The sequence below is a fragment of the Sminthopsis crassicaudata genome, chromosome 2 (genome assembly GCF_048593235.1).
Source record: "Sminthopsis crassicaudata isolate SCR6 chromosome 2, ASM4859323v1, whole genome shotgun sequence".
In the NCBI taxonomy this organism is placed as follows: Eukaryota; Metazoa; Chordata; class Mammalia; order Dasyuromorphia; family Dasyuridae; genus Sminthopsis; species Sminthopsis crassicaudata.
In genome coordinates, this window is record NC_133618.1 from 105159173 (window position 1) to 105183189 (window position 24017).

General features: G+C 32.3%; 1 protein-coding gene across 6 annotated transcripts in view; it reads left to right on the forward strand.

Moving 5' to 3' along the window:
* The window catches only part of CCDC85A (coiled-coil domain containing 85A), a 240745-nt gene extending 229926 nt beyond the window's left edge, over window positions 1-10819 (forward strand). For 4 of the 6 annotated variants that reach the window (XM_074286978.1, XM_074286974.1, XM_074286975.1 and 1 more), the window contains one exon: window positions 9039-10819. In XM_074286978.1, the coding sequence (XP_074143079.1) occupies window positions 9039-9128 (90 nt within the window). In that variant the 3' untranslated portion in view covers window positions 9129-10819. Of the gene's footprint in view, window positions 1-4018; window positions 4118-9038 lie in introns of all 6 variants that reach the window. The other 2 variants (XM_074286977.1, XM_074286979.1) reach the window with 1 other exon arrangement.
* The last annotated feature ends 13198 nt before the right edge of the window (window positions 10820-24017 follow it).

Sequence of the window (24017 nt, forward strand, 5' to 3'; positions counted from 1 at the left end):
ATTTTTCCAAAGATGAGTGTTTTTCTGAATAATAAATTTTGACTTTGGAAATTTAATTTGGAATGAATCTTCTTTGTTATCTCTCTGTTAAAAGTAATGCCATCCATATTTACATGCATCAAAGTTGGTCTGAGGTGCATATACCTATGTTTGTTTAAAATATTTTAAATTATATGTGCAATGTATGTAGCATGAATATCTTCAAATATCAAGCTTTAAAGGTTACAAAATGTGACAAGACATATTTTCTTTCCCTCATTCCCTTTAATCACTTATTCTTTAATCTTGTCCCATATGAAAAAGAATTTTTAAAAAATTATAACCAAACTAAAGAAAACAAAGTAAAAGCTCTCTCCAAGTGGGGATACCAAATCCAGAAATTCTAGTTGAAATGGTGTTTATCTGGAAATTATTATAACAATAAATTGCATTTAACAGTATACAATAAAATGTCATAAATCTGCAGTTAAGATTGTTAACCTGGGGGCTAACCTAGGGCTGTAACTCACAGGCAAATTAATAGTATAACTATCACTTTTGATATCATATTTATACAAACAAAGAGACTAGCAGTATTCAATTTAATAAATATTTTTAAATACTTGCTTTGTGCAAGGCACTGTGCCAGATACTAGGGAAACAGAGACCAAGAATTCTCTGAAAATGGATGTTGCACTCACAGAATAACATCTATTTATGGTACAATCAATGAAATTGTAGGCTTAGAAAATGTTCTGATATAACATTTTTAGTCATTCGTATCTATTAATTGGAAAACATACATTAGATAACACTGTTTCTTTTATTATACTTCATGAATCTCATGAATTTCATGAATGGTACAATATTCTTTCCAGCGACATTGATTGGAAGCCTTCTATAACATAGAGAGCTTCAAAGGCTTAAAAATTTAGATGCTGACACTATTTTGGAAATGAGATTGTGAATTTAGCAAAGTTCCTTGTTCAGACACACTTCTTTGAATCCAAATTTGAAGGCTTTGAAACTGGAGAAAGGCCTCAGACTTGACTCTCGGCTACTAGGATCACTTTATGCTCAAATGAGGCAACAGGGAAGAATTTTATTGGAGGTTCATTTGTGGTATACATTTGAAAGTAATAAAACATCATCACAATTATATAATTAGTCAGAATTAGTGAATCTGTTCTCTGTTGTTACTTTTGTAAGTATACAAAACCCCTAAGATTTCCTAATACTTTGCTTGGAATCTTAGCAACCTTAACAGGTACCAACTGAATAGGATTAAATTATTTCTGTCCCCCAAGCACTTTATGATTTCTTACTCTGACTTTTCTATTGACTCCCAGTGTATCCTAGAGCAAATCAATCTTTTTCTGTGTTTTACTTTTCTGTACCATTGGAAAAATAAGAACCAATCTTTCATTTGCTTTAAGGGTTTTGCAAAGAATAACAGATTTATTATTTTTTGAACGGATGAAGATTTTCCTAAAATCTTCCACATCATAATAGTTGTTCTCATCAGAATTATAATCTCTCATAATGGAAAAAAGAAGCACCATACATGGCATGATTACTGTAAAACAGGGAATTATTCCCCCAGAATTTATATTTGGTTTTGGACTGCATTGTGTAATTTAGATTTGGCAAAGATTTGCCTTTCTAATTGCTTTCCTTAAAATAACACTAAATTCCTAAAGTGCATACCTGTTAATACCAGAGTTATACTGGGGCCATATTGAGGGTTTGTTCTTCATACCATAGATAATTCCCAAAGTGGATAGGAGTACATATGGGCAATTAAGAGGATTCTGATATTCTTTGAGATAGCACAAGAGAATTTTCTGAAGGCAGAGATGGAATTATAATATATTATTGGGAAGTAGAGCCTTGACATCAAAGACTGTCCTAGGAAGTAAGATTTTAGGTTACAGAGAAGGTTGCTGATCAACCTCATTGGGGGGAACATGATTGTATATTTTACAACATGATTTCACCCTGATGCTAATGAAATTGCATATGCAGAATCATTCCTTTCCTACCCCCCAATCCCCACCAAAAATTCACTCATCTCTATACTCTCTGTATATATATATATATATATATATATATATATATATATATATATATATATATATATATATATTAATAGGCATTATGCTAAGTGTATTACTATTTGAGGGCAAATATGAAGGTTGTATTTTGCTAGTAGTTCATTTAAATAAAATAAGAGCTATTTGAAATACAAAATAAACCATGAGTTTAAATTTTGGAAGGTTGAGGGCATACCCTTAAAAAAGCAATGGGTTTTTTTCTTCTTCCTTTTAAGGTATTTGAGAATCATTTTAGTCTGTTATATTTTCAAATATCTAAGATCTCAATTTTTATTGAGCAGCATTTTTGGTATTATAATTTTTAACAAATTTCCTAATTCTTCTATTATGATGGAAACTGTTATTGTCTAATAATTTCAGGGTAAGGAAAAGGGGAAAAGGGTTCTTGTGAATTCTCTATAAATTAGTCCACTACTTATCTTATAAAATTTTATCTCAAAAGAATAATTTAGGGACACACATTTGAGTATGTTATAAAACTTATAACTTATATTATATGTTATCTAATTAATTTATGTTATAATTAACTAGAACAATTGTCCCCAAGTTATTGGTTGGTATCTACATAGAACAATGAATTGTTTTTATTGAATAACTAAGGATCTTGAATATGGAGTTTATTTTCTTCTTTTGTAAGAAGTGTGTTGGGAACCAGAAATGTGTGTCAGTCTATTCTAAAGAAAATGTTTTTGATTTAGAATTTCACTAATTAGAAGTATATTAATATATAAATACATAAATATGAAAAAATAGGTTTCCATTTGGCAATTTTGTTTTCAAAAATCATTGCACTACAGTTGATTTCTTGAGTTTTTTTCCCTTGCTCAACAAAAATAATTAGAATTAGAGTCTAATTTCTCATCTTGCTCCATATTCTTTGGCAGTTTTTTTTTTTCTGATTGACCTCAAAGGGATCTCTATGCCTGAATGAGCATGGTGGTGGGGGTATGGAGCTGAATGAGAAATTAGCCCCCTCATAATGACGCTATAGTCATTTCTTGCTTATTAAATGCATGATAGCTATTAATCAGAGCTTCAATTCATTTAGTAGAAATTAACTGATTTGAAGTATACTTCTCTGGGGTGTATTACAAATCAAATAGGTAGGAGAAGAGTCTTATACACTGTGCCCTTAAAGTTTTCTATGAATATTCATTGAACAAAGATAATCATTTTCTATAAAAGTAAGAGTATGAACTACTCTTATCTGATATAAGTATGGGTGTCAGATTTTCATTTACTTCTTTGATTTTTTTCTGTATTAAAAAACATACATATAGAGAAAGTGGTTGAGATTGTTGAATTCCCATGATATAGTGTTATAGCTGATTTGCTCATAATAGGGCTAAAGTTATATAAATATCAATGCAATATCAGATGTTGTACAAATGGAATACTTCATGCATTTATTTCAGCTCTTCTATTAGTTTAGATTATATGGTTTAAATTTGGCTGTGGGAATTAGTATCAGATTTGGAGATAGCAAAACTGAATGCATGGGAAGTAGCACTGGCATTAGACTGGATTTTAGGAAAATATTTTCACTTTTGTTTTATAAATTTCATAAGGTGTGAGCTAATGTTCTAGAAGAAAACCATATACACATAAACACACACATATGCGCAAAATGGTAATGATCTAGTTTAGTTATTTTGAATATTAATGGAATAGAGTCTCTGACTACATGCCATCCCCCCAAAATGTGGGGATCAACATATGAAAAATTGATTTAGAAAATTGTTTATATATGTACTCAAAGTATATGGGATTCAGAGCATTTGATTTAGTCTCCTTTACTGTGAATACTATTTACATAATGAGGAACAACAATTTTACAAGGTGGATTTCCTTAATGTTTTTACTTATACTTAATAAACTAATTCTTTTTTCAGATGAAGTTTATTTTTCTTTCTCAACAAATCCAGGTCTTGGATGTTCAGGAAAATATAGATCGTCAACAGGGTAAAGAGTATGACCATGACCTTAGTGAGACAGAAAAAGCTATAGTCAGAGAAATGTGCAATGTAAGTTTTATGTGCTTAATTCTGTATTCTGTATTGAAATCTCTTCATAACTAAGTTATTGCTCCATGAATATCTACTTTTTAAAAAAATGCTGACAGAATGCCTTTTAAAATTTTATATGAAAATAAAACCAGTTATCCTCTGTTTCATTTGCCATTTGATTTTGGAGCACTTATGAAAACAATTATAAAACATTTAGGTCAGAAATTATTTGCAAGGTCTGTATGCTAAAGCATCTATGAAATTTTCTCAGTATCTCTTCAACTGATTATTCAAAATAGTAATATGCTACGGAGTAGTAATCATTTTATTTCTCTTGAGCAAAAGTTTTAATAGCATCTCTGTTTTGTAATTTTGGTCAGTTCTTTATTTAGTTAGGAACATAAGATTTTTTTCAAATTTGTATTTTTCTGATGCACTCCTATTTGACATTATACTAGATAATTGACCATCATCTTTATAAATATTATTTTCTAAATCCCTCATATAAAAGATACTGTGCTTCTATGCAAAGTCTTTGTATTTACTCTACAGGAGTCGACACACTAACTCAACAGTGCTATGAATCAATATGTAGATGTAAAGGTAATTAAATATATGTAAGTAATTATATAAATTAAACAAAAAAGGAAAACACAATAAGGACCTGTGTTACTTTCAAGATACATTTTATATGTAGTCATTGATATAGTAAGGTTTTTTTTATTTTAAGTAACAGCTTAATGCTGCTATTTTAGGAAAGAAATGCACTATAATTCTAAGCAAGAATAAGGGGATAAGGATAAAGGAATTTATAAAAGTGGTATAGGGAATTTTGTAGGTTATTTGTGTTACAGAGAGGAAAACATAGCAGTATTTTAATGAAGTACTGGTTTAAATTTCTGGAGAATATTTTTCCCTTCACATCTTTTCATTCCTTTTGACTTCAAAATTGCTTAGAAGTACAATGTAAATACTAAATTTGTTGTGGCCAGATTTTGCCAGCCCTCCTATAATGCAAGAGTCCTTGAATTTTGATATTAATAAATAATGCGTCAATTCTACTGAATTAAACGGGCATTTTACATTTTCTTTCTAACTATCTAAAATCCCTGAGATTTGTGGTCTTTCGTTTGCTATTGTTTGCTCTTTTTCTTTTCTAGTGCTTTGTAAGCTATTTGCTTGCATTTCCTGACTTTGTTTTGTTGTTATGTTAAAGAAATATGGCCCTTTTCCCTCTCCTATCTCCTCCTTTACCCTTCCTTTTCCTTCCCTTTTTTCTCCTTTTCATTTCTTTGAGAGTGGATCTCTCTATCTTCTCCAGACTGGAAGTAAAGCACTACTGATCCCACTACTGATCAGCACAAAAACTTTGATTTGTTCCATTTCTAACCTTTTCTTATGTATCCTGATTACTTGACAATATTGGTGCCAGATTTAGAGTAGATAACTGATCAGCTACTGTAACTCAGAACTCTTGACTTCAAGCAATATACTAGCTGCAGCCTCTTGGTAGTAGATTACAGGCATATACCACCAATCTTAGCTATATATACATATATATATATATATATATATATATATATATATATATATATATATATATATATATATATATATATATATATATATATATATATATATATATATATATATATATATATATATATATATATATATACACTCTTGCCTTTTCTAAATCTTTTCAAGTGACCCTTCTCTTTTTTTCAATTTAGCAAAGATCCTTACCTAGAAATGAGCATGCTTTACTTCAGCAAACTAATCAGAAAATTATTATTATAAAATAATCCATTATAAATTGTGATATGTAATGATGATGATAGACTATTAAAGATGAAAGGAACTTGAGAGATGTAGTCCATATGGGAACTAAGTGTGGATGTTGTTGTTGTTCACTTGCATTTTGTTTTCTTACTCAATTTCTTTCCTTTTTGATCTGATTGTTCTTATTCAGCAAGATAATTATATAAATGTTTACATATATTGGGGGAAAAACTTTATAGAAAAAAATAAAATAAAATACCACCTTCTTCAAAAAATAAAATAAAAAGAGATATGTAGTCCAGTTTTCTTTTAGAAAGTACAGAATTGGATATCTATTGAGTCATACTGACTTGCTTAAGTGACTTGTCATTCAGGCTTATGGCAGAATCAAGATTGAGACCATGGTCTCTTTCCTAGGGCTGTATTCTTTTCATCATCTCATTGCTACAAGTTTTGGGATTATGACTTCTCTTCCTAAAGAATGCAAAGCAGGGTCTTTCATAGAGGGCAACTTTCCATTATAGCTGCTGCTGCTATTTCTATCTAGAAGAATACATCATGATAAAAACATTTATTACCTTAAATTTAAAGATTTGAGTTATTTGTCAAATCTACCGAAAATCAATTAAATTCTGAGATCATTAAATCAAGTAGTTTGTAGGATAATTTTAAAATGTGTTCAAACCCAGTTTATTAATTTATATTATAATATGAAAGGCATCTGCAAAATGAGAATTTCTTCTTCCTATTTATGACATATGCTTTTCTACACTACTGCTGCACTTATTACATTTTTTCCTTTCAACTTTTTTGCTTGTTTTTATATCCTGATTTTGTTGAAGGAGGTCCAGAATTCATCCTGACAGCTTTTGAAACTGGATCACATTTATGGGTCAGATTGACAAAGAATTGATTAAAACCAAAATAAAATAAACATCATTAGATTTAATTGTGTGAATGTTTAACAAACTCATTTAGACTCAGGAAATGGAATAAGAACTTAATGTTCAATACAATGGCATTATTCCCTAGTTTCTTTGTGACGTTTCAGATTTGTTTTTTATTTGGTCTAAGTAATACCATCAGTTTTAGTGTCCTTCTGTGAGCAAATCACCTAATCTTTGTATACTTTCATTTTCCTGTCTGTAAAATAGCAAAAATATTATTCATAATTGACTAGTGACTATACGATATTAAACCTTTCTTAAAGATCACTACATAAATAAAGATATCATTACTCTCTAAGAACAAAAAAGCCAATTTTTAATGATAATCCTAGCGCTTCAGAAATGTCAGGTAGGCTTTATCAGGTTGCTAAATCCATGTCAATAGGATATGTCCAATGGATATCCTCTGTGACAAATCTCAAAGAACTGAATATCTACAGTTACGTTGTTCTGTGAATTCAAAGCCTATAGACTTATCTGTGCTCTCTTGGAATTTGTCCTTTTTTAATCATCTTATCCTATTTTTGGACCCTTGATTCTAATGTAAAAGACATATCACTCAGTCCTAGCATTTAGGAGTCTCCTTAAATCACACACATGCTTTCCATGTTGGGACCATCAATTTGTAATGTTAAAATATGTGATATCTCTAACAAATGTAGGGAAGACCTTACACATGACACTTTAGGTTGTAACTACCCTCATGACTCTCAGTAGGATCATATAGGATTTATCCAGAAAGATAAAAATGTTTCCTTTAATTAAAAATCTAGAGAAAAAAATACTCTCTTGGGGTTATTTGTAATGATGTCTCTCTATTTTTGTTTTTAAATTAGTAAAACCTAACCTTTAAGGTAGCAGATTGAATTGATCATTTCTCTGTATAGTTTCTTTTAAATATTTGAAAACAAAATTAAAATGCTCTTCTGTCAAATGCTCCAGTATGTCTAAAGAACCATCATGTCTTCTGAAAAATAGAAGTTAATATTTGCCTTGGTTTTATCAGCATTATTGAAACACTTATAGTGGTCTGAAAGCAAAATAAACAGACAAATAAGTTTTCTGCTTCATTGTAGAATATTTTTGCTTTAATTTTATTAAACTATTAAAATATTATCCTTATACTGAATCTCTCTTGGAAAACAAAAAGGTTCTTGATGTTTCTATCTATCTATCTATCTATCTATCTATCTATCTATCTATCTATCTATCTATTTGTCCCTTCTTTCAGTGATGATAAATTGTTCCTACTGAGGAATCAATTTAGTACTGTTATTAATCTGTATTTCTGTTTTTCAAAATCCCAGCTTTTTTAGTTTCATCATCTCATTAAAATACCTCTGTCTCTCTGATTTTCTCTCTGTCTCTCTCTTTCTCTCTGTGTCTCTTTCTCTGCTTCTCAGTCTCTGTCTCTCTTTGTATGTCTCTCTGTGTCTCTCTCTTTCTCTCTGTATATATCTCTGTCTCTATCTCTCTCTGTTTCTCTCTCTTTCTCTGTCTCTGTCTCTCACTTTCTCTCTCTCATCTATCTTTCTGCCTTTCTCTTGTCCATCATTATATTTTTCCTTTCAAAGCTGTTATGAGTTTGTTCTTACCTTTGCCTTTTGAGTTATTTTTTGATTTTGGTAATCTGAGTGATCTTTGAGTTTAACTACTGAGACTTACAAAAACAGGAGATATTAATTCTGGGTTGCAGTGAGAGAGAGGAAGCAAAATGGAGTTAAGCCAACATTATTAACAGAATATTTAAGCCATATTATGTTAAGCAGTGAGGATTTAGATGAGTCTTGAACCAAAATACCCATTCATTTTATTTATTTTTAACAAATTGACTGCTTTGATTTCCTTTATTAAAGATAACACATTTCACTGATAAAATAATATTATGGTAGTTTTGAAAAACATTGTCACATTAGCCTTTAATTTTGACTCATTTGCTAGTAAAGCTCTCATATTTGCTAGTAAATTTTTTTTTAGTAAATTTTAGTAAAAATTTGCTAGTAAAGTCTCATATGCCAAAGAATTTTTGGTTATTTAAATACTTCTCAAGACATTTTATCTTGTATCCACTCAAAAGCATTGTTATTTTTTAAGTATATTTTATACTCAATCCTTCGATATGAATATGTAGTTTTTACTTTGAAGCACCCAGGATATTGAACTCTTGTGAACAATTAGCGATGACATCTTTGTTCTTTTACTTCTTTTAGGTTGTGTGGCGGAAACTTGGAGATGCTGCAGGTTCTTGTCCTGGAATTAGACAACATCTGTCTGGGAACCAGTACAAAGGACCCATGTGAGAAGCACTTCTCAATACAAGATTAGCCCTGATGGTGGGAAAGAAAAAGGACATGATTTCTACTCATCTGGACTCAGGGGGTTGATAATAGGGTAATTGAATACCACATCTACACCCCCCATCCTACTGGTTTTGTGTTTCTTGCTTCACTATATTCAAGTGCAGTCTCCGAATCATGACATCACTAATTTGCTATCCTATACATTCTTCGAGATCTTAAGACAATTTGGAGTTTTTCATGAATTGGAGATGTTCTGATAGAGCTCTAATGATTTTTGACTGAATGACATAGTGGGAACTTCCTACCATGTTATGTAAAAGCTAAGAAATGGTGCTTTCCAGCTTCCAAAGTTTGGGAAGTAACTAATCAATTCTATTTGAGTGTATACAGTGTTAGTGTATGGTATTTAATTTGAAAGAAATTTGAAAAAAGATTTCCCTGAAATAGTCAATATTTGTATTGAGGTGCTAAAATTATCTCATAAATTCATTTTTCCTATGTAGCAAAATTCCTGACAGAACTTGTCACATAATAATTTCTGGTCTATTGGGCAAGTAATACATTGTTGCTCCTCCATTTTGATAACATAACTTGGAGGTCACCTGTCTCTTGGCCCACTCCCCCCATCAGCATTAATATTGACAATTTGCAATTTAAACTTTCACAAGCTTACTTGAAGGGTTTCCAACTGTGAGAAATGTTAATTTTGACAATTTTGTTTCTAGACAAGCAGTTATATTTAAGATTCTAAGTAGACTTTAAAAGATTGCACTGCATTTTTGAAAAAAAAAAAGCTTTCCTTGCCTACTGCAGCTTTCTTTAAAAGAATTGTTTGATGATACTCAACGCATGTCTTTTATTATTTTGAAGCTAAAAACTCTTGTTCAGATTGCTTGAAGGTTGACCAAGAGACATGCTCGCTATGCTTAGTTTATTTCATTTATTATTTGGGGGGAGGGGGAAATATGTATATCATTAGACTTGTGTAATGGAAATGCTATGATAGGTATTTTGTGTTTATCCAAATGCAATGAGTTTCTTGTATAAATATGCAAGAAGCCTGTGACAATGCTATTGCTTAAGTTTTTAACTGTAGCTTAGAATAAAAGATAGGAATGCAACAATTGTCAGTTTTCAATTTGTTCTCAATTACTAAGGATTTGCTTCACAGCAAATATTTTCTCTTTTTTGTGAGCTTGTTACATGTTGTATTTAATTGATCATTTGGTAGTAGAATGTAAGAAATTGATGTACACTTAAAAAAATATGGTACTGTGATGTAGAACCATCCTACTGTTGTCTGAAAATCCTTGTGTATTATTTTACCACAGACTTTTCTCTCTAATTATCTCTATTTGGTTAACTTTTAAACCTATCTTCCTTTTGAGATGTTATATTTTAAAGTTGTTATTCTCTGTTAAAAAAAAAAAACCTGCTTGCTATATTTAAATTCTCACATAGTTTTAATCTATAAACTTAAATTGTTGTATTCCTATACAATATAAAACATTTAAAACAAGTTTTTGTGCCTGCAGTAGGTCCTGCAGTAGCTATTCAAGGGACATTAGTCTTTTGACAAAATACTTGTGTAAATTTTATACTGTATTAAAACTATTTTTTTAAAGTTCTGCATAAAATTGAGTATCAAGTATATGTGTTCATCTTAGCAATGGTAATAAATTATTTAATCTCATAGTGTTTTTTTTTCTTTTTAAAATGTTTCCCATAACTGGTACATATCTGTTAAAAGCCATTAAATGTTATGCAGCTTTCTATGACACATAGATGAATGCTCGATAAATGTTTGATGATGAAGGCAGTCATGATACTACATAAGAATAGTCACTTTTATATAATTCTTTAAGGAATATTATTCCTAAACTCACAACATTACTCACTAATACTGGATAGTCAATTCAGTTTATTAAACATATTTTCTATTATGGGAAAGTCTCTGTGCTAGGTATTAGAGATAAAAAAAAAAAAACAAAATCAAAATGGTTCCTGCCCTCAAAGAGCTTATGCTAGATGTTCAAGAACATTTTTGAAATAGTATAGTTCTATCTTAGAATTTGTACTTGTCTCTGAAGCCTTCTAACAGGCAATAATAATAGCTCCCATTTACATTGTGATACTTTGTTTGCAAATCCCTTTAAAAATATTTTATTTCATTTGATCTAATCTTTAGTCATTCTTCTGCTAAACCATTGTGGTGGCTATTCAATAGCATGTTTACACATGTAGACAAATCCATATCCATGTAGATAAAAAAATGTAACATAAATGGAAAAGATTATCCTCCTTCAAGTTTACAAATTAATGAGAATTGTAGGACATAGGGCTCCAAGAAATTATAAAAATGAGCACAATATTTAGAATTCTGTATGGTTTCTTCAGTGTGGGTATTCCTTCCATTTATGAAGATAATGATATATATATATATATATATATACATATATATATATATACATATATATATATGCCATTTTATTTTATTTTATTTTATTATTATAGCTTTTTTGCTTACAAAACATATGCATGGGTAATTTTTCAACATTGACCCTTGAAAAATCTTCTGTTCCAACTTTTTCCTCTTTCCCCCACCTTCTCCCCTAGATAGTAGTCCAATACATTTTAAATATGTTAAAGTATATGTTAAATATAATAAAATACATTTTAGACTATCATGTTTATTGAACAGATTTATCCAGTCTGCTATATTCCTTCATTTTTTTTCTTTAAGATACCAAGATATGATTCAGTTGTCACACATTGACATACATTTTCATCATCCATTCTCCAGTTCTGGGCCAAATTCTACTTCTACAATGATGGTGGTGAGTGTCAGAAAAAGGAGCCACAGGGGACAAAGCAGCACATAACTTTTTAGAGTATAATTTTAATTTAATTCTCAGTACTATCAACATACTAGCATCTCTTTCAAGTGAATTACCAATTAATGTATTGTTGGAGGAAATAAACACTAGCCATATTGACATACTTAATATAAAAGAAACTAGAACATTCACGGAAGTTTTGGCCAAAGGAAAATGTTAAGACTTTCCTTAGAAAAATAAGTGGAGAATTGGAGGTACTTGTTTCTTATTAATTTTGGCTACATAACTGAACCATGATTTCATGGGACATATGATCATTTTACCTCTCATTGCTAACAACTTAAGCAAAAACTGAAGACAATTTAGCTTATTTGCCAAAATCTATCATAACACACAAACTAGAAAAGAATCTCACAAAGAAAAAAAAAAAAGTATTCATATAAGCCCGCAGTTGGTCCTGCAGTTGTATAACATTGACCCTTTCCTTTTTTTTTTCTTTTCTTCCTTTATTTGCCCCCATTTTTTTAGCTAAATGCCTTTCCATTTCCCCAAATTATCTTGTTTTTATTTGTGTAGTATCAGTATTGTGCCTCTTCTGATCAAATGAAATTTCCATGAGGCAGGAGCTATTTCATTTTAGTCTTTTTCTACCCTCTTGGCCCAGTGCCTGAAATGTAGAAAAAGAATTAATAATTGATTGGTTATCTAGTCTCTCTTTTAAGATTATTATCACCTGAAGTGATGGCACCTGAAGTAGCTCATTCATTTTTGACATAGGAAGTTAGTGGTTTTTAAATCAATCAGAAGTCTGCAATTTCTACCAATTACTCATTCTACAATTTCTACCCAAGACCCCTTACAAATACCAGTCTTTCATATATTTGAAGATAGCTAACCCTGGCGCTTGGAAGCCTTCTCTATTCCAAACTCTAAAATGCATAGATATTTTAATAGAACCTCCTGTGGCAATCCCCATTATCTGTCAGCATGCTCTGGAGACCCTCATTTACTTGTTTGTCCTTCCTATAAAACAGTATCCATTACCAAACATAGTAAACCAGAAGTGCACTAATCAGCAGATTTAGGAATATTCTTTTTTTGGTGAGACATTGGGGCTAAGTTATTTGTCCAGCTGGTAAGTTTTAAGTGCTAAGTGTCTGAGGCTAGATTTGAACTCATAAGCTCCTAACTACAGGGCTAGTGTCCTACTCACTGTGTCATCTAGCTACCCCCAGTATAAATACTCTTAACTCCTTTATTCTGATCACTCTTTCCAGAAGTTATGATTTCATGAATATTTTCTCAACCAAAGCAAGTTGAAAACATTCTAAGATTTTGTAGCTGATCTCTAAGGAAAGATATACCTGAAAAATAGCCCACAATCTGTGGAAATTTGGTGACTTGCATTTCACTTGTAGAGTCAGTCATTCACTAAACATTTATTAAGAGCCTACTATATTCTCTAGTTTTCTCAGTAAATACAGCACCAGGGCTGGCGTCAGAAAGATCTGAGTTCAAATTTGGCCCTAGACACTAATTAGCTGTGTAATTCTAAAGGGTCACTTAACTCTTATTTATCTCAATTCCTCATCTGTACAGTGAGGACACACTGGAGAAGAAAATGGCAGATTCCTTTGTCTTTGCCAAGAAAACCCCATGAAGAGTAAAATAACTGAACAAAAACAGTAGCATATATTCTTCACTATGTTAAATACTATGCATGACTTTCAAACCCCAAGGAACCTCAGTCCCACAAGAAGGCATTAAAACAGGCTTCAGTGAAAGTTGTAACTTTTCAAGTAATGCAAGTTAAGATGGTGTTCCATGACTCAGAAAATATGGTGTTCAATGATTTGTAGCTGGATAAAGTCATTAAAGGAATGTAGGAATTTAAAATATGAGTATAAGTTGGTTTCTCAGAATCATTGAAAGCACTAATAATTTCCAAAATGTAATCCAGATTCCTTTGATTCAATTCTAGGTCAAACCTTTTTCACATCAACTATTTGCTAGTCATCAATCCTCTGTCCTCTAACTGTACAGTTACCTTCCCTAGACCCATTTGGGCCAAACTGGATACAATACCGCCCTAGTCTCCTGATCCAATCCAATCTAACAATATTTGTCAAGCATTGTGCTGGAAGCTGGGAATAAAATCAAAAATGAAAATCAGATCTCCCCCCTTGACTTTTTTAACATTAGGTCTTACATTCCATTGGGGAAATAAGATGAGTTCACCGTGTAAACTAATAATTATATTCATGCTCATTTAAAGAGATGAGAAAGAGTATTACTTGTGGAAGGAATACATTAATGCACTCTTGATGGGACCGTGAATTGTTCCAGCTATTCTGAAAATAGTTTGGAACTATGTATCCAAAGTCAACTATTATCTCCTTTTGATCCAGAAAACCACTACTAAGTATATGCCTCCAAAAGACCAAAAAGGAAATTTACTCATATCCACACAAATATTGACAGTCTCACTTTGAGCTAAAATATGTAGACAGATAGTGTGATACTTTGATAATTTGAGACAAGTGGAACAGTGAATAGAGTGCCAGGTCTGGAGTTAGGGAGACCTTGGTTCAAATATGGCATCAAACACTTAATAGCTGTGGCGAGTCTTGGGAAAGTCACTTAATCCTGTTTATCTCAGTTTCCTCATCTGTAAAAATGAGCTGAAGAAGAAAATGGCAAACCTCTCTAATATCTTTGCTAAGAATACCCCATATGAGGTCATGAAGAGTTGGATACAAATGAAAAATGACTCAACAAGAACAAGCATGATGGTTTGTTATGTCTCTGAAAAATGCTGTATTTTACATCAGTTATTCTTGACTACCTAATTCCCTAGAGCAACAATTCTGCTTCATTTCTGTATCCAATTAATTGATATCTTCTCAATTCTCCTTCCACAGTGTCTTTTGTATCTGGACATTTCACTTCTCATCTGAACTATTACAATAGCCTACTACTAGCCTTCCTATTCGCACCCTTTCAATCTATAACTCACCCTCCATCCAACTTTTTAATGTTATATAGCAAAGAACTAGAAGAGGCTACCCAACAGTTGGTAGTGAAATGAAGGATGCTATATGAATATAATGGAATGTTTAGGCCTTAAGAAATGCTGAAATGGGCCATTTCAGAGAAATCAGAATATTTTTATGAACCAATTCAGGGTGAAGTAAACAGAACCAAGAGAATAATTTGTATGATAATTAAGTATATGCCTAGTAAAAATAATTTTTAAAAACTTGACAACTTTGCTCAATGCAAGAAACATCCACAACTACATTTTCAGAGGACTACTTCTTGGTAAAGAAGTAATGGAATTAACATAAAACTTATATTTTTATACATTGCCAATACCATAATTAATTTTTTTCTTGACTTCATATTTATTAAAAGTTTGGGTTTTCTTTTTTTCCAAATGAAGAGGAGAGAAAATGAAAATTGATAATTGACATATAAAATTAAAATTTTAAAAATTGAGAACATGAAGAAAGATATAATAAATTTTATGCAGGCGAAATTTTTAAGGAGTTAAACATGAGAGAAACTCAATTTAGGCTCCTATGAACAGCAATTGAAGGAAACGAAGATAACCTAGAAAGGAAGAGGTATTTAAGAGGAAGCCTATCTTTTACCTTGTTTCATTCACTCATTCATTTATCATATCTTGCTCATCATCAACTTTTAAAAGGGTCCTAATTTCTCATGATAATAATAATATTAACTCAATTCTTCCATTTTAATGAAATTCATGCATTTCCCTTTTACTCACATTTCCTAGAATTTTGAAAGCCTAGATGCAATTTTACCTTCCCTATACTTAAACTTTGAAAAAACTATTTCTTTCTTAATGTAATCTTTTTTGCTTCTTTGATCCTGTAGTGAAGTTATAATACTGAATATGACACCATATTGATTACTATGAAAATAAATTCATATCCCAAGCAAGAAAATTGTTTTCTAGCTACAGAGTGAAAATGATGAAGAAGCTGACCTTTTCAGCAAAGTAGCTGGCCTTGTCTAAGTAAAAGACATATTTCAGAGATGTTGATGGGGTGAGATGAATGAAGAACACAACATCCAAACAATTAATTATGTCATATACTGTCCAAGAGTTGGGATTTCCTCACTTTTTACATTTGTGCTCATTAATAAATGCCTCATGTAAAGATTGGAATGAATGAAAAAAAATTACTTCATTTATTAGGACTTAGCTCATTCAGAATTAGTGTGAACCTCTGGATGGGAAACCTGTTAATATATGAAATTCACAGTTCGCACTGCTTTTAGGATTATTTACTTTATTTGGTCAAATGTCTTTCACACAAACCTCATGTCAAGGTCAATTCTAACATTAGATTCATTACAATACCCATTCCCACTTCCTCACAAAAATCTTTGTGTGTTATCTTCCCATGCTGTCTTGTTTTTTTTTTTTTTTTCTTCCAAGTCTCAAGCTTATTATTTCATCAGTATAGAAAATTCTCATGAGGGAACTGTTGACCAGTGCAGATCTGTAACTGTTGTACAACATAAAATCTTAGCTAGCTGTCTGGATCACTGAAAGGTTAAGTGACTTTGATGGAGTCACACAACCAATACATGTCAGGGGGATTTTGGAACCTAAGTCTTTCCAAGTGTGCTATACTATGACATATAAATGAGGGAACTGTAAGATGTGAACTTGATGGGTTTATTCCCTGCCATCTTCTTTACTTCCACAGTACTCCTTTGAAATGTACAGCAGAAAGTTAAATTTTTTTTATCTCAACCAAGATTTGTTTAGCTCTAGATGAGAAGATGGTGCAAGTCAGAACCACACTTTTCCCATGCCTGATGTACAGCTTTCACCCCCACTCCCTCCAAATTACAATCCCAAACTAGCATATACATTGAGAAACATGTATTCAGATCACAGAAGGAGATGAAAGTGATTTTAATTTGGTAGTTGAAATTCTAAGCAGGCTAATTTTTAAGCAAGAGAACTAGCCTATACTCTTTCTTTCTTTCTTTCTTTCTTTCTTTCTTTCTTTCTTTCTTTCTTTCTTTCTTTCTTTCTTTCTTTCTTTCTTTCTTTCTTTCTTTCTTTCTTTCTTTCTCTTTCTTTCTCTTTCTTTCTTCCTTCCTTCCTTCCTTCCTTCCTTCCTTCCTTCCTTCCTTCCTTCCTTCCTTCCTTCCTTCCTTCCTTCCTTTCCTTCCTTCCTTCCTTTCTTCTTTCTTTCTTTCTTTCTTTCTTTCTTTCTTTCTTTCTTTCTTTCTTTCTTTCTTTCTTTCTTTCTTTCTTTCTTTCTTTTCTTTCTTTCTTTCTCTTCTTTCTTTCTTTCTTTCTTTCTTCTTCTTCTTTCTTCTTCTTTCTTTCTTCCTTTCCTCCTTTTCTTCCTTCACTTCCTTCCTTCTTCCTCCTTTCTTTTCCTTCTCTTCCTCCTCCTCCTTCTTATTCTCCTCTTTTTTTCTATAAGATCATCAGGAAAACCTGACATATCCTATATTAATAGTTGGAAAGTTCCTTTTAGGTCATTAATCTATACTGAGATCAAGAGGCTAATTCTACATTTATGACAAGTGATCACTTATTATTCACATGAAGTGTAAAGAATTCATTATCTTTTTAGTCTATATGACTTTTGAATACCTTAAATAATTAGAAAGCTATTTTTTCTGTTTTGAGTTTTCTTTCTTTTTTAAAGCTCAGGTTAAACTATGGTATATACTTATAAAATTTTTAAATATTTTTCTTTGAAAAGAGTTGACTACTCTTACTTATTTTGCCAATCTGGACTGATATTCCAGTTAGGCTAAATTAGCAGATGGGATAGAAATTATGTGTTCATTTTCCCACATCCAGTCCTTTAAATTATTCCTAAATACTAATAGATAATGTAAGGAAGTTGAGATAAATCTGAACCTGAGGATCCCTGGGCCTATTTTTTAGTTAAAGATGCCTGTTTACATCAATCATGGAAAATAGACACAAAGCACTTAAGCTCTCTCAGATTTTTCTTTTTCTGACATTAAGTATAGATATTAATACTTTGCTGCTTTCTTGCCTCTCTAACTAAATCCTGTGAGATTTGGGAAGATCATGTCTACAGAATGTTTTGGGGCTTCTGAGAAGAAAAGTTTCATCAGTTTTTAGTATGGTTTTTTTAATTAAGTTTTAGATATCTAAATTTTGTTGAGTGTGACAACCTCTCTGGTTCTTAAAAACAAATGAAACCAAAGGACAGAAAAATTAGAAGTCTCATCTGTTGTTATTTTCTCTCTCACACACAAAAATACCATTTTATTAATTTTTAGGACAGAAAAATCATCTTTCCTACATTAATATTGGCAAATGTAGGAGCATTTTAAGTCATTTTTGTTCCAATAGCTCAAACATCTTTTTGGTGCATTTATGGTGTTAGTTAAAAGATAAAGTTAAGAAGCTCCAGAGACATAGAATTGGATAAAGCCCTTCAAAATGTCTAAATCAGAAAAAAAAGAAATCATTGGCAGTGCTGGTCTAGGATGATTTATCATAGCAGTCATCAATTCCAGAATAAAAATTATACTATAAAACGAAAAAAGTATTTCCATTGTTAACGTTTCCCAAATTCCATCTGAAATAGACCAGAAGAAAGGAGGGGAGAGAGAAAAGAAGGGAGAGAAACCATTCAAATTTAGTACACATAAGAATTGTGTGTGTGTGTGTGTGTGTGTGTGTGTGTGTGTGTGTGTGTGTGTGTGTGTAAAGAAAGAGAACAAAAAATAATTCAATACTAATTGCTAATAATTGCTGTCATTAATATAGTGCTTTAAGATTTACAAAATGCTTTTTACATTTGATTCTTAAAACAACCCTTAAGACTGGTGCTATTATTCTTTCTCCATTTTACAGAAAAGGAAATGAGCTGAGAAAAGTAGATTTTGAAATCAGATCTTCCTAACTTCTATCTACTTACTATATAAAGCTGTCTCATGGCATATTTCCTTATATTAAATGTAGGCAATTAATAAAAAAGTTATAATGCTTTTCCTTAATATTCTTCTTCAGTAGCTCAGTGTAGTATGGAGGTAACCCTGACATCCCAAAGGCTATGCACAAGCCCTATGACACTGAAAGCCTCCAGTACGGTCCCAGAAATGTTTTGAATGAATGTCTTATCTGAGGAAGTAACCAGAGAATCTGAGAAGGGTTTACTACCAACTTGGCATAGGATCTTGAATTTTTTTGGTTACAGTAATTTCCAAAGAGCCGATGATATAACAGAGTAGATAGAGTGCTGGTCAGGAAGACATAGGTTCAAAGACTCATCTCTGTCACTATTTTGCTCTGTGTTCCTAAAGAATTGTTTTAAGCTTTTAATGTTTAGGACACTATAACTTTTGGAGAAAGTGGGCAGAGGGAGTTTTCTCAGCCATGAAAACACAGCTCCTGTTCCTTATCCTATCCCAATCTCCTCTGGAGACGTGCTCAAACCAAGGTCCAAGGATCTCGGGGAGCTGGGACTCCAGGAAATTTGGGCATGCAGAAATCTTAACAGTGGTTAAAAAACCAATGGTTCCCCCTGGTCTGCCTCCCAATTTGGATTTCCCTTATTGACGAAATGACATATCCTTAAAATATGGAAATGTAATCATCCACTTCTGTTTCCACAAACACCAGTGGAAATTAAACAGAGCCTGCAAACGTATTTCTTATATGCAATTGGTAACACATGTCTACTTCGATTTCTTACAGAAAGACTGCAATACAGAGTGAAAGATCAATGGCCATCTGCTGGGATTCTTGTTAATTACCTCTTCGTTCAGTCTCAAGGGACTGTTCAGACTGAAGGAACAATTAACAGTTTATTCTGGCAGTTATTTGAAACAAAGTAAATAGTAATTGGCCTTCCAAGTATCCCACTGCGCCTTTTGTGAAATGGGATTACGAGGTGCATTTTGTAGAACAGCAATAGAATGTGATATACTTTGAAGAAAGGAAATGGAAATAAATAGAAGATACATTTCTTAAAAGAAACTTTTTTTATTTCTTCATATCAGAGAGAAGACATTATTCATTTCAAGTATCAATCCTACTACCCACATTGTATTTCCTCTCACCCTTGCCTTGTCCCTTTCCTTCTTCAAAACCTTCAATAAAACTCATCTCTTTCAGAAAGGTTTCTTTGATTAGTATTTATCATTCATTTATCCTAGGTCCCCTTTGTACTTAATGCATCAAGTCTTCATGGAATTAGTATGAGCAGTAACAGTGAGCAATTATACAGTGTTTTAACGTTTGCCAAGTATATGACATGTTATCTCATTTTATTCTCATGATAACCCTGGGAGGAACATGTAATTATTATCATTCTTATTTTATAGATGAGAAGACTGAGGTTGATAGGAATTAAATGGCTTGCTCAGACATTGTGACTCGTCACTGCTAATTAGAGAAATGCAAAACAAAGCAATTCTGAGACTCCAATACCCACCAGATTGGCAAAGATGACAAAAAAGGAAAATAATAAATATTTGAGAGATTATGGGAAAACAGTCCCACAGTGGAAAGCAATTTGGTAATATATATATATATAAAAAGTTACTAAATAATGACCCAGTTTTTCCATGGCTGGGTCTAAACCCAAAAGAGATCAAAGAAAGAAATAAAAAAGTTCTTTATGTGCAAAACTATTTATAGCAGCTCATTTTGTGATAAGAAAAAAACCTGGAACATAAAAGGATGCCAATTTGAGACATAGATACACAAATTGTATATGTGAATGTCATTGAATATTATTTTTATATTGTAAGAAATGAGGAAATGGATTAATTCAAAAAGCCATGGAAAAATTGATATGAATTGATGCAGAAAAAGCATAATTTATACTACAACATCAATATTTTAAAAGTGACAATTTGAGGACATTTGTAATTTGATGAAGAATGGAATAAGAACTAGAACAACTGACACTATAACAACAATACTGTAAAAACAAACTTTGAAAGCTATAGAGACTATGATCAATACAATATTGTTTCAATTCCCTGCCTCTCCTGAGGTCTTGTAATTGAATGTAGGGATTATGAAATTATAATTTATTATCAGATAATAAAAGTTTGATTTTCACATCTGTATTATATAACTTTATGCCTAGGGTTACATGAACATTTCTCAGGTGAAAAGGTGTCACAAGTGGGAAAAAGTTCAAGAAGCTCTGATCTAGAGGACCAATAATGAAATATGGTATGCATTACAATGCAATCATACATTTAGGATACAGCATGAGAAAAATAATGGGAATATTCTATAAATGGTTGTAGTGTAAAAACAAAACATAATAATAAAATTTATCTCCCTCCCCCAACTTTCTTCCTTAAATTTTTTCCTACTCCAGGCCATTTCCACTCAGCTGCCAAAGATATCTTCCTAAAGTGCAAGTCTCTTTCTCCACTATTCAATAAACTCCAGTGATTCAAGGATCATACATAAAAATTGCTTTGGCATTTAAATCTCTTCACAAGCTGGTCCCTTCCTACCTGTCCAGGATTCTTATACTAAGCTCCCCTTACTTTACCACTCAGTAACACCAGTATTTTTGTGGGTCCCTGTATTCTGTCTCCCAAACTGTGAATTTTCACTGATTGCTCCCTAAACCTGGAATGTGCTTCCTTTTCACTTCCTTTTTCTGGCTTCCTTCAAGACAGTTCAAATTCTCCCTTCTGCAAGAAACTTTTTCTCTTCCTCAGCTACTAATGCCTTCCCTCTAAGGTTATTTCCACATTTACTTTGTATATCTGTCGTACATTCTTAATTGTTTGTCCATGATCTGTCTTCCCAGTTGAAAAGTAAACTCCTCAAGGGCCAGGTCCTTATTTTTGCTTTTCTTTGTATTTTGTGCTTAGTTCAATTCTTTCCATGTTAAGTATTTAATAAATTCAGGGTGTTTGATTGACTGAATGTTGATGGTTAAGAAATATTAACTAATACATTGATTAATTAATTAATCTTTTATTGCTTCATAATTTTCATTCTTGTTTTTTTTTTTATGATCCAAAATCTTGGAAAAGAAGAAATAAAGAAAATAATCACACCAGTGGTCTAAAGCCACAGTCCTGATTAAAAAGTGGCTTATTTACTACTTTACCTTGACCACTTATCTGTCCAACAGCTGACTCCACTAGAGGAAAATGCTCCTCAAGTCTTGTGACCTAATTCTTCAGTAATAGTGGTAGAGTTATTGATTTAGTTTTTTATCCTGTCTTCCCTAAAATCTTTGTTGTTTCTTGATTAGGGGAGAGGAAATGGCCCTGAATTTTTTCAGATTTTCCCTTCAGAACATTACAGAAGCTTAGTAACTGCTAAATTATTTTAATATGCTGATGAAATTGTTAGTCATAGGTTGCAAATTTCTTAAGAGCAAGAACTGTTGCTTGCTTTTTGTATCCCTTGTAGCATTAAAAATAATGCCTTATGTGAAGTAGATGTTCAATAAATATTAATTAAAACAGGACATGTGATTTCAATGATACAGAAAATTACTAAATGAGGAAACTCCCATCTATCAATTCAGGTTAGCAAAATCTCTGTAACTTAAAATCTTGGAGAATTGCCTGGGACACCCAGGTCTTCTTGCCTTCAAAACTAATTTTCTGTATAATATATCACAGGGCTTCTCTAAGTATGAAATAAATGATTTAATAAATAATGTTGCTAAAAACCCCAACTTTTAAGGCAATTTTCTTTAAGTATGGGTATTTCTTGATGCCTTAACATCTGTAGAAAAAAAATTTTTGAAGATGATGAGGCATTGGTATAGGGGCATTCTGGAAACCATATTTAGTTATGTAATTGCCATCTCTCCATTCCAAGTATTAAATATTCTTCATGCTGGTGACAGCATCCCAGTCCAATTGTTGAATTTTAGCAGAACTCTTAGAAGACTGGATTAGTATGCAATGAGCCTTTTTCAAGGAAAAAACTTCTGAGAGACCCTGCCAGAGTGATACTCCCAAATGCAGCCTCTCCAGTTACTCATTCTTTTGTATATTTGTTAAATCTACCCTTCTTCCTCTAGAGATCTAAGACCCCTGTCCTCATATGTTCTTTGCCTCTGATAAAAATGAGCCAATGGCAAGGATGTGAAAGCAACCCAGATGATGCTTTATTTGCTTGTCACTGGCCAGTTCTATATTTCACAGATAATACAGACTTAATGACCAATTTCCCTGCTTACATTTACTATCTTAGAATGAGGGACCCAAGCAAATAAAACTGTGATTTATATTGGAGAAAAATAATGTTCCAGTTTTGTACTAGTTCAGAGGGTTTCAAAAATTTGAGCTCTGGTTCTTGTTCACAAAGATTTTTTTCTTCCCCTAAAGCTTTTTTTTGGTGGTTATTCATGGTTCAGTAAAATTATTAGTATTTGAATTGGCTTCAGTTCTTGGTTCATGGTTCAATTTAGCTGAAATCCCTGAGTTGTATAACAAATAGTCTCTGTAATGCTGACCAAAGGCAGCATCTGTGTCAAGCTTTCCCTTCTTTCTGGCCTGCACCTGGGTCCTGCAGCTTCACATGCACAGATTTGGGAACTGATACCCTTTTAAGCTGGGCTGGAGCCAAGTGGCTAGGCAGTGCACTCACAGATGGCCTCCCTTCTCTCATCCCAGAGGTCATCGGATTCTCACTCAGCAAAAAAGATCAATCACTTTGTGATTATATGTGAATGTGTATGAGTGTGTGTGAATAAATACTTGAGCCATCTCTTACCCAAGGACAAAGACCTTCCATTCTTAATGAACCCAGTTCTCTCTGTGGTTACATGATGCAAATAGAGGTGAGATGGTTTTATTATTTTTTCTTTGGAGTTTTGACCGTAGCTGCCATTGTTTCTAGAACTGGAAGGCTGAATCCCTTGAGAAGCAATAAAGGGCATCTCTATGGCAAATGGCTGCAGGAGTCTTCAGAATGTCACTCTCCAAGTAAGGTAAGAGAGAAGAAACTCAGTTTGTTGGTGTGGAATTTGTCCTTTAAACCCTGTCAAGTGCTTTGGTTGGCAGGGGATAT